This window comes from Sphaerodactylus townsendi, linkage group LG03 (assembly GCF_021028975.2).
Source record: "Sphaerodactylus townsendi isolate TG3544 linkage group LG03, MPM_Stown_v2.3, whole genome shotgun sequence".
NCBI classification, from domain to species: domain Eukaryota; kingdom Metazoa; phylum Chordata; class Lepidosauria; order Squamata; family Sphaerodactylidae; genus Sphaerodactylus; species Sphaerodactylus townsendi.
The window spans coordinates 154,438,681-154,455,519 of record NC_059427.1 but is presented as its reverse complement, the minus strand read 5'-3'; the positions used below and the strand labels follow the sequence as shown (position 1 = coordinate 154,455,519).

The window sequence follows — 16,839 nt, the reverse complement described above, 5'->3', positions numbered from 1 at the left end:
CATTTCTACTGACATGCACCCACATACTTCCCCTCCCACCTGTCTGCATGCCTTCCCCACTTGTTTGCTTGAACTTCTTTGCCACCCGTGCTCAGCTGCCCAGTGTTACAGGGGGAAAGGCATGTGGTACACAGAAGGCAATACTGCTGATAACCAAAGCAGCAGCTGTTTCAGCTGCACGAATCAGCCAATACAATCAAGGAAAGGGTATACAGGTGGTGAGGGTACTGTGCATGGGCAGTGGGAGGGCTTATAAGTGGGAGAAGAGGGGAACAAAGTAGCGTTGCCAGCTCCAAGTTGACAAGTACCTGGAGATGCTGGGGGTGGAGACTGAAGAGGTTGGAGTTTGGAGAGGGGAGGGACTTCAGTGAGGTATAATGCCTTAGAGTTCACCTTCCAAAGTGGCCATTTTCTCCAGGTGATCATCTGATCTCTTGTTGCCTGGAGATCAGCTCTAATAGCAAAAGAACTCCAGCCACACCTGGAGGGTGGCAACATTAGCCATTGGTTTGATCCAGCCGGACACCTTTTATTCTTTTAACTAAAGACTCCTTATTAATAATTATGCTGCACACAGTTCACAATGTGTCAAATGAAGCGATGCAAATCTTAGTTGACAAATCAATCTGTCAGTCCATTTATTGGCTTCCTGTAGTGTTACATCAGGTTATTGAAACTCCAATTGCCCAGAGTTGCCACAAGCAGGAAAGGCAAACTAATGATAGGTTTAACTAATGATCATAACTTTTGCCACTGATGATTCAGTTCTTGTTGGAAGGAGGCAGGCATGGTGCTCCACTGGGGAATTCATTGTCAAAACAACTTTAGATATAATGAGGAACTTTCTTGTGAAATGTTCTTTATTTTAGGCAGTCCCTCTGAAGCACGAAATGCCAATGCGACTGTTTTTTTAAAGAATGTTTTGATTTGGCACTAAGAAAAGATTTTTGTAGACTTCCCAAATCACAAAATTACAGAAACAGGAAACACTATGATGTTAACTTTGAGATTGTATTGTGATGGATAGAACTGTGAACTATACTTTAATAAGGCACCCATTAATGATCGGATGACCTTTACACTATAAGAAATACGCTATTTCCTAATTTGTTTCTGGGTGCAATTCAAAATGCTGTTTCTGATCTATAAATGTCAAAACAATTTGGGGCCAGGATATCCAAAAGATAATCAGATTCTGCGTTAAACTATTCCCCCAAATGCCACTCCTGGGTTCCATCTAATGAAGCACAGTGATCTTCGAGCATGTGGCATGTCTTCCCATAATGTTCACTGGTGCCTTCATTATTATTTATTTTTTTGCCATCAAGTCACAGCTGATTTATGGCGACTCCATAGCATTTTCAAGGCAAAGAGATGTTTAGAGATGGTCTGCCATTGCCTACATCTGAGTGGACTGAGAGAGTTATGAGAGAATTGCAACCAGAAGGCTTCATGTGGAGTACTGGGGAATCAAACCCAGTTCTCCAGTCTACCATTCTTAACCACTACACTAGCACTCAGTGCCTTCATTACAGGAGTTCAAGTAAGATGATGTAAAGATGATGATGTATTTCATCAGGTGTTTGGTTGATTGTTACTTTCTGATTTGTTCTCTTGTTTCTGACCTTTTGAAAAATTTTCTCCACTTTTTGATCCCACTATGATTTTTATTGCCATTTTAGTTTTCCTTATTGATTATTTTTCTGATGTGTGTTGAATTTTGTTACTCGCTTTGAGCAAATGTATTATTGTGAAATGTCGAAAAGGAGAACAAAATAAATTGTTTTCAATTGACTGTGACAATATGTGTAAATATTTAATCAGAACAACTGTTCACCTATAAAACCTTGAAAACAAATTGTCTTTTGTTTCTCTCTCCATACAGTTTGAGATGCAGTTTGTTCTGTACATCATGTTCCAGTAATCTTTATTTCTAGGTCAGCTAAATCATTTCTGAATTGGTTAATATAGTGCGAGTCTATTGTTAGAGATATCACATGACTTCTTTGATAGGGAAAGAGTTGCTCACGGTAGTAGAGTCACGTGATTTCAAAAAAGTCACACCTTCTTCCCAGATGCACTCTACTGTGTGGGATGCACAGAGTTATTGAAATCTAATCACACTGAAATTGATCGATTGGATTTACTCTGCATAAGGTTGCACTCAATATGAAAGCCAAACACTTCTCACTTCAATTTGAACGTAACACATCAGCAAGTACCATTGTAATCTACAAACTTCAACAGAGAGTTTTAAAGCAGATTTTTTCAGTTACCTGAATTACGAAGAAGAAGAGGAAGAGGAAGAGGAAGAGGAGGAGTTTGGATTTATATCCCCCCTTTCTCTCCTGCAGGAGACTCAAAGGGGCTTACAATCTCCTTTCCCTTCCCCCCTCACAACAAACACCCTGTGAGGTAGGTGGGGCTGAGAGAGCTCCAAGAAGCTGTGACTATTCCAAGGTCACCCAGCTGGCATGTGTGGGAGTGTACAGGCTAATCTGAATTCCCCAGATAAGTTTCCACAGCTCAGGCAGCAGAGCTGGGAATCAAACCCGGTTCCTCCAGATTAGATACATGAGCTCTTAACCTCCTACGCCACTGCTGCTCCTAAGAAATTTCAAGACTGTGATCCATTCATTGTGTGGACTGAGAGGAATAGTCACAGTGTTCAATGGAACTTTCTCCCTTCCCTCCTAGGTTTGCTGCCATTCAGAATGTTGGCCTTGAGTTCCTTTACTATTGATTAAACTTTTGAATACACAAAGTATTTTGATCAGGGTACTGACTTATTTTTTCCATTGATCTTTCACCATCTTACCCACGAGGCTCTGCTCCCTGATCCAACAGACTTCACCCCCTGACCTGGAAAAATCCACAGGCTACTCCCCCAACTTGTCCACTGCAGCTCTGACCCTACCCATAGACCATGTATTTTTAAAATTACAAGTTAGTAACTTCTCTCTCTCTCTCTCTCTCTCTCTCTCTCTCTCTCCTGCTTTTTTGGGATACATCATACATGCACCACAGAACATTAGTTGTTATCCCAAACAGAATGGTGGCAGAAAGATGGTGCTCTTTGAGTTCAAGGACCAGCCTTTAAATGAGGGTATTACCATTCATTCATTCATTCATTCATTCATTCATTCATTCATTCATTCATTCATTCATTCATTCCATTTCTATGTTGGTTTGCATGCCTTTTTTCTCTGTTGCGTATTAGCATTGCACATTAGGGACAGAAATTCATCTGTTATCTCTGGAGTAACTATTATAACCCTTCCTGAGCCTTCAGCATAGGAAAGTGTAATAAGATGATAAACATATCAATAAAACTGTACTTATTTATTTTCTTGCTTATCCTGTAACAATGCACTATATCTGTAATGCTGCAATACTGGAGAGTGGCTGTGAGAATCTGCCTTGCATGCAAAGGGTCCCAGGTTTAATCACCCTGATGTGATGCTACCACTTATGGGGTCTCTGGAAGTGAAATCACAGCACAGCAATGTAGATTACCACCACCACTACCATCCCTGTTTTGCTGACTTGCTTCCGTCCGTAGACCAGATGAGTATTGATGGGTATCAATGACAATTACCAGGAGTTTATCCACCATTAGTGGCCACCTGGTAAGCCTGCCTGACCACCACCACCCAGACTATAGGAAAAGGGCGCCCATGCAGGAGACAGGAGGTCCGCCCTTTCCTTGGCAAGGGGCTGACTGGCAGTGAAAGTGCTGTTAACACACAACTATCCCTGCTTCAAAATAAAGGACATCTGGTGACTATATCCTGTATCCTCAAATACCTACGTAGAAATAATTGTGTGACATCAAGTTGCAGCCAACTCAGGGTGACCCCACAACTATGGTGTTTTCAAGACAAGAGATGAACACTGGTGGTTTGCCATTGCCTTCCTCTTAGGATTGCCTGTTCTCCCAGTCACTTGTGGGGGATGAGGGAGGTAGAATTTCCAGATGCAGGATGGGGAACTCCTGGAGATTGGGCGGGGCCTGGAGGCAGGGCAGACAGGGATGTCAATAGGGTACAATGCCAAAGAGTCCACCCTCCAAAGCATCCATTCTCCAGGGCAACTGATTTCTGTATTCTAGATATGAGTTGTACTTCTGGGGGGACTCCTAGGTTTCACCTGGAGGCTGGCATCCCTCATTCCTCTGCATAGCAATCCCAGTCTTTTTGGGTGGTCTCCTATACAACTATTGACCCTTCTTAGCTCCTGACTTCTGACAAGATCAGAATGAGGAGGATGAGGTTTATTTGAGAGCTGTTTATTCAACTAATGCCTAATTATCTAGCCGTTTTTGAATATTGTCCCTGAAGATGAAAGATTTCATGAGAGTGGGTGTAACACCAGCCATTAGCTAGTGTTTTATAATCCTTCTAGAAAACATTCCAGTACCCTTTTTTGTATGTGTGTATGTATGTTCTTGTGCAATGAAATCCTTAAAACATGTGTTAATTTTCATGCATCATAGGGAAATATTCCTGTCATTCTCTGATCCAAGGGAGTTTCTGAAAAATGTGTTCATACACAGGGAAATAGATGTGTGGTGAACATCCCATATGATGTAAGCATTTTAAAAAATGATGTCTTTAAGAGCAATAGTCAAAACAACCAGTTTTAGGTGTTGGTTTTATCTCATATTTATCTCACATGTTGGTTTTAACTCATAGTCTTATAGCACTGTGTCCCACCAGGGGGTAACCAGACTTTGGTGTCAGTGTAACATAGGTTGCTCTTCCTGTTCAATAATAAGATTTCCTAGAAGGTGCCATAGAGAAAAGAAGGAAACACTCTGATCTCAAGGATCACTGCCAGTTCAGGAAGCTGTCAGGGTCAATAACAAATCCTTCCAAGCTCTGGCCACATTATCTCCACTTTAAGAAGATTAAGACTCTGACTATTTAGTCTATTAATAGTCAAGAAGGTAAAACCTAGCAGGAAAAATTATTCACACCAATGATCTGAGCTGTGGAAGAAAAACAGGTGGCTGAGTCCCCACTGGACTGTGGAGGGAATCTCTCCTGAAATGATCAAAGGATCTTTCCTCAAGGGCATGAGGCACCCAACTATGTGGAGACCCTAGCTTTTCCTTCTGGGAATGGAGGTATTTTCAAGGTGAGCTGGATCAAAGCATGAACATATTATCCATTTAGCAAGGACCCTGTGAAGTACCATCATTGGGAAGAGGCTGGATAATAACGTCTGACAGGTACAGAAAAAATGGTTCGTAGCACTAAGATGCGTAGATTGCCTTGCTAGAACTTTCCTAGGACTCTTCTAGTCCCTGAGTATTGATTTATCATTGCCATTTTATTTATTGAGATCCTCAAGGGATGACCTTGATTCAAACAAGGAATCTTTTGCCAGTGGCATGCCTACATACTGCAATCTAATCCACCTCTTGCCATGTGACAGGAGAGGTAAGGGCAATGGCCCCTTATTTGCTCTCTGCCCCACAGACATCACTGGAAGATTTGGCTATAACTGGCACAAGGTCACCAAGTTTGTTTCTGAGCTGGAATTTTAGTCCAAGTCTTTGTAGCCTGGCCTCTATGCTTCACTTTCTCTCTGGGACATCTTTTGGAAAAGAGTGAAGTGCAGAAACTGGATGCTTTAAAAATGTTCTCAGCTGCATTTTTCTCACCTAAGAGAGATTGCATTTGGTCAAGCTATTTGCTCCCAGTCTCTGGTCTTTTGGATACAGACAAGGTCAGGCTGAATGCGTAATCCAGTTGTTGTTGTTGGAAAGTACTGTCAAGTTGCTATCAATAAATATATGGAGACCCTCGTAGGGTTTTCAAGCCATGGGACTAACAGACTGATCCTGCTTAGCATCTGTGATCTGACAGGATCAGATAGCCTGGCCCATCCAGGTCAGGACAGCCCAACCCTGACTTAAAAAACCAAACTGCAATATCATCTAGCTCTCCCCTGCAATACTAATAGTGCAATCCAGAAGGGGAAGAACAGCTCTGGACACAGCGTGACCAAACCACCAGCATAAAGGCCACTACCATGAAAGCAAGCCTGGGAGAACCACGCTTGTTTCATTAAAACCTGGGTTCTTTTCTCCAATAATTCCAACCAGCTGAGGTCTCAACGATTTTTATTGAAAAACAGAAATCAAAGAAATAAAACATGATTGCGGTTAAGGGATTGCTTAGCTGGTTACGTCCCTTTTGGTTCTTTGTCCCCATTCCGGGAACCCATGGCCCAGAGATGTTTCTCTGACCACGTCTCAAGATGGAATTCCAAAACCTTTGTTTTCCCTTCCCAGGAAAACTCTGTTCCAGCCATGTAGAGGTAACTTAGGCCTTTGAAGTTTCATCCTAGCCCCTCTGCGTAGTTTCCTGTCCTCCTCCAGGAGATCAAAGGCAAAGCGCATGCATTTTCTAGCAGTCATATGTGACTTTAAGCTAGTTATACAGTACTATTCCATCACACTTCTTTTGAGAGAGGAAATCTGTAGTCTATTGGCTACATATTTCATTCATCCATATAGTAAAGATTACATGTGTTACTTCCACATCAGTCATCTCTAACTAATACAGAGATCTTGCTAACTACATAATTCTTTTCTTTCATATAGTCCTTATGATAGCATAACAATACAGAATGAAGAAAATCATGTTAATACAAAACAGAATTTCAGACTAATACATACTTTCAGACTAATAAGCAATGCAATACTCAAGGGTATTGAACAACAGTACCTCATGCTCCACTTTCAGCTTCATAGTCTGATACCTCTGGAGAAAAAACACTTTATAGTATCTCTCTTTTGAATTTCTCTTCCTGGTTACTGCATGATGCAACATCATTGTGTAGGACATCACTTCAATAGTGGCCCATATCAGTGTAATGTGAAATCGAGTCAGTGTAACCTGGCTTGCTGCAGAACCCATACCTTTTCCTTCCAGCCAGCATTTCTGTCCACCTGGAGCCTGCTGCTCTGGTGTGTAGCCAATACCTTTGAAGCACTTCTGCATATCAAACCAAACAATTTCATCCTCAAAGTTTGCATTCAAAAGGACTTCCTCTCCATCACTCTTAACTTGAAAAGGAATGCTAAGCTGCTCTTAGCAGTTACAGGATCTGCTACGTCAATATAGACTGCTTGTTGACTGATTGTGTAATTACCAATCCACCTTCTCACACAATAACTTTTTTCATCCTCTTTCTAAATCAATATCATTTTCTTGGGGCCTAGTGGAAACACTTGATTCCCGTGCATTTCTTACCTTCTCCTCATGGAATTCAAAACACGAATTTTCCCATTAAACCTTTTAAAACTTACATGTAATTCAACAACATCAATTAATCTTACACCAGCTTCAAAAGATGAAATGTTCATCCGTCCACTTTTCATGCTGTCATCCGAAAGTTCCTGTTCCTGGGGGTTGATCTCCTTCCCACCAACCTTCTGGTGCTGGATGCCCGCTATGGAGCTCATTCCGGGTGACTTCCAAGCCGTTTCCTCTGAAGACCTCTTCTGTTCCCTCTGGCAATTTTCTCTCTCCCCCCTTTCTGAAAGGATGCTGGTAGGATTTCATTCCAGCCTTCTCTCCGCTTGCATCTGAATGGAACAGTCTCCCACCTGGAGGCTTTTCGTTCCCTCTCTTGAGACTTTGATCCCCTCCAGCTTTTTTTGGAATTTTGGAAGTTGTTTTCTCTGCTGTGCTGTCAAAAGATTCCAAATAGCCTGTAGATGCAGCATAAAGCTTCTTAGGAGCTCCTGCCAGCCGCTTGAGAAAGCCCTCTGGGCACCCCGCTCAAGACCTGAGCCCTGGCCCCTTGGCTTCTCCCTGCCGGATCCTGGCACATCTTCTCCCAAAGCACTCATGCCATCAGCATCAGACTCTCTGGTTACCATCTCAACCTGCACGCAGCCTTCTTCTCCCAAAATTCTCACACTGGAATCATGAAAGCAATTCCATCTATTCCATCACAGCCACTCTACGCAGCATAAATGGCATCTACCATGCTGCAGTGGCACATACACTGGCACCAGGGAGCCAAGCGGCTCTGTGGTACCCAGGCGGGAACACTGCTCCTGCACCAGTGCTTCTCTGGTGCGGAAGCTTTGTCAATGCCAATAGGGGTGTTCCTGGGGGCAGAGCCAACTTTAGTTGGCTTCCTCAGGCCTTTCAACCCCAAAACGCCTTATTTTGATGCTGTGCAGTAACACCTTCAAAAACGCTTGCAGCATGATTGGAAGTTTTTTCCTCTTTTCTTGCTGTGTGTACCACCATGACACTGTTTGGAGGTGGGAAGGCTGTGCCATTCCCAGTCACTACCCTGCAAGGGCGTACCATCCAGGGGAACATCTGGGGTCAAATGTCCCTGGGCTGCAGCCATTTAGTCACATCGGTGGCAGAAAATCGCCCCCACAACCCTCCTCCTTCCCCCCAAGTCCATACACTGACTTCATACTCCATAAACTGGTGGGGGAGTGTGGCCATCTATATAGAGGCGGCAGAAAACTCAGATTTAACACCAGGCTACATTTTCCCTTGATATGCCTCTGCTCCCTTCTACCCCTCTACCCTCCTCAGGATTGGGCTGCGCGAAAAATAGCTGGTCTACTCAGAATCATGCCAGGTGTATTCAGGGAATATTTCTCCTAGGAAAGTGATCTCAGCATTGTGCTGTCCAAGAGGTTTATGGATCTTATTTGTTTTTATTATGATTCTTTTAGCTCAACACTCTTGGCTACGGTTTAGCAATGGTTTCCCTTTTTACGGACAAGACCCTGATTGTGAACAACAAGGACAATGATGAACTGGAACTAGAACGTGAGCTTATCCGAGCACTGGAGAATAAAGTGATTGTTTTGTATTTTGGCTCTGGCGAATGTCCTCGATGCCAGGAATTTACGCCCATCCTGAAGGAGTTTTTTGTGAGACTCACAGATGAATTTTACGTGGAAAGATCATCCCAACTAGTCCTGATTTATGTGTCTCTGGATGAGACAGAAGAAAAGCAAGATGAGTTCCTGAAGAAAATGCCCAAGAGATGGTTGTTCTTACCTTTTCTGGATGAATTCAAGAAGTAAGAACTTCACTGTTTTGACAGATGTGTGTGTGTGTGAGTGTGCACTTCCAACTGTTGGTGACCCTATGAATCAATGACCTCCAAAACATCCTACTGTTAACAGCCTTGCTCAGGTCTTGCAAACTGATGGCCATGGCTCCCTTGGTTGAGTCTGTCTCCCTCTTTTGAGTTGCGTCTTCCTCTTTTCCTGTTGTCTTCAAATTTTCCCAGCATTATTTTCTTTTCCACTAATTCTTAGGGACAGAGCAATGCCACAATTAAAACTGAGCAACTGTGACCACACATAATTTGCAAGGTTTATTATGTGTGGGGATACTGCTATGTGAAATTCATTTGTTTATTGTTCATCATATTAATTTTCTGTGATTTTACTTAATATTTTTAATTCTGTGAGTTTTTAAAATCTAGTCTTTTGGTGTGTTTTTAATCTCTGCTTTATAAAAAAAAATCTTGTGGATCGGATTATGATGTAGGTATCCTCTATCCCACATTGCTCAGTTAGCCTTGAGTCTAAAATAAATAATTTGCATCCCACTTTGCATCATAAAAAAATACAGCTTCAATTTCTTCTTTCCCTCCCATGCATTCCCATAATATTCATCCTCTGTGCTTTACCTCCAGTACTATCCTATTGCTGATTTCAGCATGTCGGTTGCCGGGTGGTGGAAGCTCCAGCTCCCTCTTTCTGGGATAAGATATCTTTTTTACACCCTGTTTCCCCAAAAATAAGCCCTACCCCGAAAATAAGCCCTAGCATGATTTTTTCAGGATTTTTGGAGGATGTTTGAAATAGAAGCCCTACTCCAAAAACAAACCGTAGTTAAAGATTCCCTGGCCAGCTGATCTGGTCACGGTGGGTACGCAAAAAATAAGACATCCCCTGAAAATAAGCCCTAATGCATCTTTTGGAACAAAAATTAATATAAGACCCAGTCTTGTTTTGGGGAAAACATGGTCTTACAATGATCTAATGATCTCTACTTGCTTTTTCACGAGTTGACCTTTTAGTAAACAATCACCGACTGTGTAGAAGTGCACTTCTCAGATCTAATGATCTTATGATGGCCTTAATAGGTAATATAAGCCAATAGATTTGATGCCTTAATGACTGCTGAAATAATACAACTGGATCAGTTTTGGAAACAGAAAAGTTTACCCAAGTCAGATGTGTGTGTAAAATGCCCTCAAGTTGTAGCCAGCTTATAGCAACCCCCGGTCAGGTTTTCAAGGCAAGTGATTAAGTAGAGGTGATTTGCCACTGACCTTGTCTGCAGAGTCTTCCTCGGAGGCAGAGGTGGGATTCAAATAATTTAACAACCGGTTCTGGTGGTGGGATTCAAATAATTTAACAACTGGTTGTTTACAAGCACCATTTTAATAACTGGTTCTGCCGAAGTGGTGCAAACCTGCTGAATCCCACCACTGCTTGGAGGTCTCTCCCTTCCAAGCACCCAGCTTAGCTTCAGAAATCTGATGAAAGCAGGCTATACTATACCATTCCACATCCCACCCAAGTTAGACATATAGGTTTTTAAAAAATGTTTTATTCATTATATTAATGGACCAACTTCTGTGTTGAATCCAGCCAGCTTTTTTCACTTAGCTGGAGAGAAGTGGGATGATATGGTATAGTCCGATCTTATCACATCTCAAAAGCAAAGTAGGGTCAGTACTTAGGGACTGTATGTTGTGTATAAATATCATTGGAAGAAAAAGCCATATATATGGAAGATAGGTTTATTCAGAAATGGTAACTACTGGGATAAGAGGAACCCAACAGTAAGGATTCAACAAGAAGTACTACAGTATATTTAAAGCAGAGTTTATTATAGTATTGTGCATATTTTAATATTTGATCATTTTTGTCCTTCCTAATTTTTCTTTATCTAAAAAAAAAGTAAAACATTCAAAAGGATTAGGGATCTTGAATGTCCAGAGGGTCCAGTAGGGAGCATCCTACTGTTTCTCTCTCTCAAATGTTAAAGAAACAGAAAAAAATGAGATTTTTTAAAAAATGACATACATTGATAGAACAGCAGGAGACTACAGATTGTAGAGACAAAGAAGGCAAAATCTCTGTTCAAAGGTTTCTTGGCCTTGCGTGAAGGGCCAAATTAGATATTCCGGCATTCATGGGTCTAACCCAGGGGTAGGGAACCTGCGGCTCGAGAGCCGCATGCGGCTCTTCTGCCCTTGCACTGTGGCTCCACGAGCCGAGCCACTGGACTCATTCTGCTCACTTCTGCAGGTGCGGGCAGGTGGTAAATTAACTACCCATCGGTCGGGCTAATGCGACCGCTGTAGCAGGCTTTTCCCCGCTACATGGTATCGGTGAGTCAGCTTGCTTATCTCTTGCCCAACCCAGGGCGATGATCCATGCTTCTTGTGAATGAGAGCCGAGCAAAAGTTAAAAACTCCCTATATATATATGAAGCGTTATCTTTATTTAAACGTCAGAAATTATTTGGCGTCTAAGTATTTTCCCTCGCGGAAACGTAGTCCAAAATGGCTCTTTGAGTGTTAAAGGTTCCCTACCCCTGGTCTAACCCATGGATGGTGACACCATTTTAGGGCAGGGGGGCTACTTAAATATGCAGTGAGGAGCAGATCCTGAACAGACCCACAGCACAGCGGAATCAGGAGCTCCTGTTCCTCCATCTGCAGGGAGCTGTTTTGGCACTTGAAAAGGAAAGGGGGGACAACGATAAGATTGTCTGGTCTCGTCACATAGTGTGTTGAGTACAGCTCTAAAATGGTGGCAGCAACCACAGGTTTGTAATATTTACTTTGGTCCTAATTTGAAGCTCATCAAGTGAAGGCATATAATTTCTCAATTTTAAGAATTTATAATGCCTTATACTGAATCAGCCCAGGCTAGCCTGATCTCATCAGACCTAAGAAGTTAAGCAATATCTACCTGACAAGTATTTGGATGGAAGACCTCTAAGGGTTCTCAACCTGTGGGTCGCGACCCCTTTGTGGGTCGAACGACCCTTTCACAGGGGTCGCCTAAGACTCTCTGCATCAGTGTTCTCCATCTGCAAAATGGATAAATGTAAGGGTTGGGGGTCACCACAACATGAAGAACTGTATTAAAGGGTCGCGGCATTAGGAAGGTTGAGAACCACTGCTCTAAGGAATAGCAGGGTCATGACATGCAAGCAGGCAATGTCCTAATGTCTCTTGCTTTCAAAACCCTAGAGGTCACCCTAAGTCAGCTGGGTGTTGGCAGCAAAACACCCCCCCCCCAATCAGATGATTGATCCATCTAACCCAAAAAAGGTATTTTCTGACCAGCACAATGTCTTCAAGGAATTGAGAATAAATCTTTCTCAGTCCTGTTGCTTTCTCTTTGTCAGTCTTTCCCAGTCCTGTTGCTGGAGATCATTGAAAGAAGCTGCTGGGAACTGAACTGGGACATTCTAAGTGTGAAGTTATTGGTACTGCTGAGTTGTAATTTTTCCAAAGCAGTTACACTCCTCTAAATCTATTGAAGTCAATAAGCTTAGAGGTGTGTAACTCCATTTAGGATTGCATCATGTTCTCTGGGACCAACTGAGAACACATTCATTGAACAGATGATTCTATGCAAGAATCACAATTTGTGGAATTGCACTTTTCTCATCCTATTTTTTTCTGGCCTGTTTCGGAAACACTACGAAACCCTTCCAGAAAGATCTGACCAGATGCTATGTTCCAAAATGGGATTTGGTGCTAAATGGCATCTCTATGTCAGGTTTTCTACCTCTCGCCTATAATTAATTAGTCTACCTCAAGTCTCAAAACCATTATTTTGTGGAGTTTCCCATCCCTTTTTTAAATTCTAAGGTGCCACTGTGATGAGGGCACAGCAACACAGAGTAAATGATCCTAAACGTTATGTGGGAGAAATGAACTCCACTAGTTCATGCCCTTTTCAGTATCTTCCATTTGACAAGCATCATTTGTCCTTTCACCCCAAGCAAGATCGTCATTGCTGGGCAAAAAAGTAAAATGAAGCGAACACCTCAAATGATTTCTCCTCACTCTTATTCTTCTCTGGACATACCTGGTTCCCTTTAGGGGTTGCTGTAAGCCTCCAGATGATGGCAGGAGCAGGAGATTTTCCTCTAGGACAACTGGTCACCAGGCGACTGAGATCAGTTCACCGGGAAAAAATGGATGCTTTGGAAGATGGCTTCTATGGCATTATATACCATCCAAATCCCTCCTGTCTCCCAAACCTTTCTCTCCTCTGGCTCCACCCCCACCCCTCCCCCAAAATCTCTAGGTATTTCCCAATCTGCAGCTGACAATCTACTTGTCCCCTGCATTAATGTTCTTTTCTTTCTCCGGGGTTTTAATCTTTCATTCTTTCTTGTTGCCTAGGGAACTAGAATTAAAATTTTCTGTGAAGGATCCCCCAGTGGTGGTGGTATTGAAGCCAAACGGAGAAGTCATCACTGCTAATGCGGTAGAGGAGATCAAGGAACTGGGCCCAGCTTGCTTCCAGAACTGGCAGGAGGCAGCTGAACTGGTGGACAGGAATTTCCTCCTGGCAGAGGATTTCGACAATGTGACTTGGAGGAGCGTCACGGATCCTCTCCGCAGGCTGAAGTACAAGTTGAAAAAAAAGAAAAGGAAAAAGAGAAGCAACCAAGAAGAAGAGGAGGATGAAGATGAGGAATCCTCTTGAGGGGACATTTTCTTTCCTTTGAAACTCATAAAGCTGACTGTTCCCAAAGCAAAACCTATGACCATAAAGAATAGCATAATTTACAGTCACAGTCACAAAAAATGTAACTGGGCATAGAATTCTGGCTTCCAGAAACTCTCTGTCTCCTTTGTTTCCCCCTCCTGACAATGAACATCCTTTTGGAAGTGTGTTGGCACTGTCTGGTTAAAGGCTTGGGGGCATCTTTTGGCCCATCTTCCACTATCGGTGTGAAAACATATTTATTTAATGGAGACCCAAAGTTGCTTACATCATCCTCCTCTTCTCCGTTTTATCCTCACAACAATCCTGTGAATAAGTTAGACTGAGGGAATATGAGTGGCCCAGGGTCACCCAGTGAGCTTTCAGACAGGAGGAGAGTTGGAACCTGCATCCAATATTCCAATATTCTTAACCACCACGCCACAGATGTAAAGAAATCCAGCTTTAAATACATTCTTTCCCTTTCTTTGACTTAAATGATGCAAAGTTGAGTCCCTAAGTTATGACAAGGTTTACAAGGGCCAAGAGCATTATAAAAATTGTAATTTTTAGTCTTTAAATGAAACCATTTAGTAAGAGTTGGAACCTGCATCCAATATTCCACTTCAAACCAATTCACTAAGCATGTGCAAAACCAGCTTTAAATACATTCCTTCCCTTTCGAATTTATATCGATGCAAAGTTGAGTCCCTGTTACACTAATTTCATGTATTAAGAGCATTGGTAAAATTTTCAATTCTTTTGGGGTCTCTTTTTAAATGCAGTCCCCTATGTCCCTGCTTCCCTAAGCTGTCACCCCCTTCCTTGTACTTGTACACATTCTGCCTTAAGTTCCTCTGATTCCCATTTTTCCATCCACCAGAACTGCATTTTCAGCCCTGCAAAAGGGCTGGCATTGTTCAGGGATTTCTACGGCATTTTTCTCCTCCCCATGAACAGCTGAAGAAGGGACCTAGAGAAGAAACTAATATTTCCATGTTTACTTTATTTGCAATTCTACATAAGATCCATGTGAGCTCCCTCACCCCCCACCCCACCCCGCTTCCCTACCTATTCAGCTATTGCAAAAGAGCAGCCGGGCTGAAAGTTTCTGGCTGACCTTTTGGCTGGGTGGTGCGAGGGGGGGAAGGGGGAGGGGTGTGGGGGCAATTTTCCACCCCACGTGACCCCAATGGTGTATGCCTGGGGCAGAGCCCCCCCTCCCCGTTACAGCTACGCAACTGATCACATGTGATCACTTTCTCCTCATGCACTACAATCTTTCTGCAATTCTCTATACTTTGGATTAACGTAACAGTTAGGGTTGCCAACTTCTTATTGGAAAATTCCTGCAGATTTCGGGGGCAGCCTGGGGAGGGCAGGGTTTCGCAAGGGGAGGACCTCAACAAGTTATAATCCCATAGAGTCCACCCTCCAAAGCAGCCATTTTCTCCAGGGGAACTGATCTCTGTAGTCTGGAGATGAGTCCAAATTCCAGGAGATTGCCAGGTCCCACCAGGAAGATGGCAACCCTGGTAACAGTGCTGCAAGCCACCCTAACATTAAACAGAAGGGCCTTTTCTATGGTGGCATGTCCTTTAGAGAACATCTTCTCAATAGAAGCCCACCAGAGGACTCCTCCTATCAACTGGTTTTTTTTAATGTGAATCCATTGCATTCTGCTTGGCATTTCAGGGTTAATGCAACACAATCTATTTTCTGCTGATTTTGAAAATTTGGTATTGCTCAGATTGATTTTGTATCTGATTACGGATTTTAATCCCTTATTTTAATCCTAGAGCCCTTCAGGGATGGGGTGGGATATAAATCCAACAAATAAATAAATCCTGTTACATAGCTTGGAATATTAATACATCGGTTTGAATCATAAACATCCTGAGGGCTTTGAAGTGGAGAGGCCAGGAGATCATTTCAAAAAATTAAGTAAAAAATAATTCAAAAATGAAGACAAGAAGAAGGACATATGGGCCTATTCTGCATGTGTGGGTCTTGTCACTTTTGGTCCCAAACTACTTCGACTTTTGTTTTCTTTTCCAGACATGTTTTGCCCCCTAGAGCAGTGGTTCTCAACCTGTGGGTCGCAAGCCCTTGGGGGGGTCGAATGACCCTTTCACAGGGGTCGCCTAAGATTCTCTGCATCAGTGTCCTCCATCTGTAAAATGGATAAATGTTAGGGTTGGGGGTCACCACAACATGAGGAACTGTAAAAATGTTAGGGCTGCAGTCACCACAACATGAGGAACTGTATTAAAGAACTCAAGCTGATTCTTCTGGAGACTGTAGTTTCCACTTTTCACTCAATGTGTGTAAAAGCTGTTTTTGTTCCACCCCCCCACCCCCCCATTGAGGCCCACACACATCCACACCCACCCTCCCCAATTGATTCCACACCCCTATTCCTCCTCCCCTCCACCTGGGGCTTTCTTGCTCGTTTTCTTTTTAATTTTAAACATGCAAGATTAGCAATTGAACCCCAAGGAATCTGCCTGCACAAAGGGGATCTCTTTTGATCAGCCTTGCTGCTATAATACTGACCAGAAGTAGCACAGGCATTTTTTTCGCTATCTCCCCTGCAGTCTGGTTAGTTTTATGGTCATGTTGCTTTCTGGTCAATTTTATGTATTTAATTATTTGTTTTATTAATTCTATTTATAGGCCACCCACCCCAGTGTGGCCTGTGGTGGTTTGAACATAAAACAAACTATACAATGTCCCAGCAAACCCATGCAAATTAATATAATATCACCAGATAGTAAGTTTAAAACTCAAATAAGCTGTCAGTGGGCTTCCCATAATTCTCTAATTTCACAGCCAATGCAAGAAAGAAGAAGAAAAGAAGATGGGGGAGGGGGGGGGAGAGAGAGAAGGGAGCTTCTTGGCTTTTTATAATCACTTTTGCTGTGAGGTTTTTTCTCAAGCTGATTCTTCTGAGTTAGCTTCACTCAATGTGTGTAAAAGCTGTTTTTGTTCCACCCCCCCACCCCCCCATTGAGGCCCACACACATCCACACCCACCCTCCCCAATTGATTCCACACCCCTATTCCTCCTCCCCTCCACCTGGGGC

At 42.8% G+C, this 16,839-nt stretch overlaps 1 protein-coding gene across 2 annotated transcripts; it reads left to right on the top strand.

The window, feature by feature from the left end:
- The first annotated feature begins 4,991 nt into the window (after nucleotides 1–4,991).
- NXNL1 (nucleoredoxin like 1) lies at nucleotides 4,992–14,330 on the top strand. 2 transcript variants are annotated; one of them, XM_048490489.1, is made up of 3 exons: nucleotides 4,992–5,139; nucleotides 8,723–9,075; nucleotides 13,447–14,330. In XM_048490489.1, exons 2-3 carry the CDS (start codon nucleotides 8,750–8,752, stop codon nucleotides 13,751–13,753), a joined length of 633 nt encoding a protein of 210 aa, XP_048346446.1. In that variant the 5' UTR covers nucleotides 4,992–5,139; nucleotides 8,723–8,749; the 3' UTR covers nucleotides 13,754–14,330. The 2 variants fall into 2 exon arrangements, with proteins under 2 accessions (XP_048346446.1, XP_048346445.1); XM_048490488.1 differs by having other exon boundaries at nucleotides 4,992–5,233.
- Nucleotides 14,331–16,839: the final 2,509 nt, after the last annotated feature.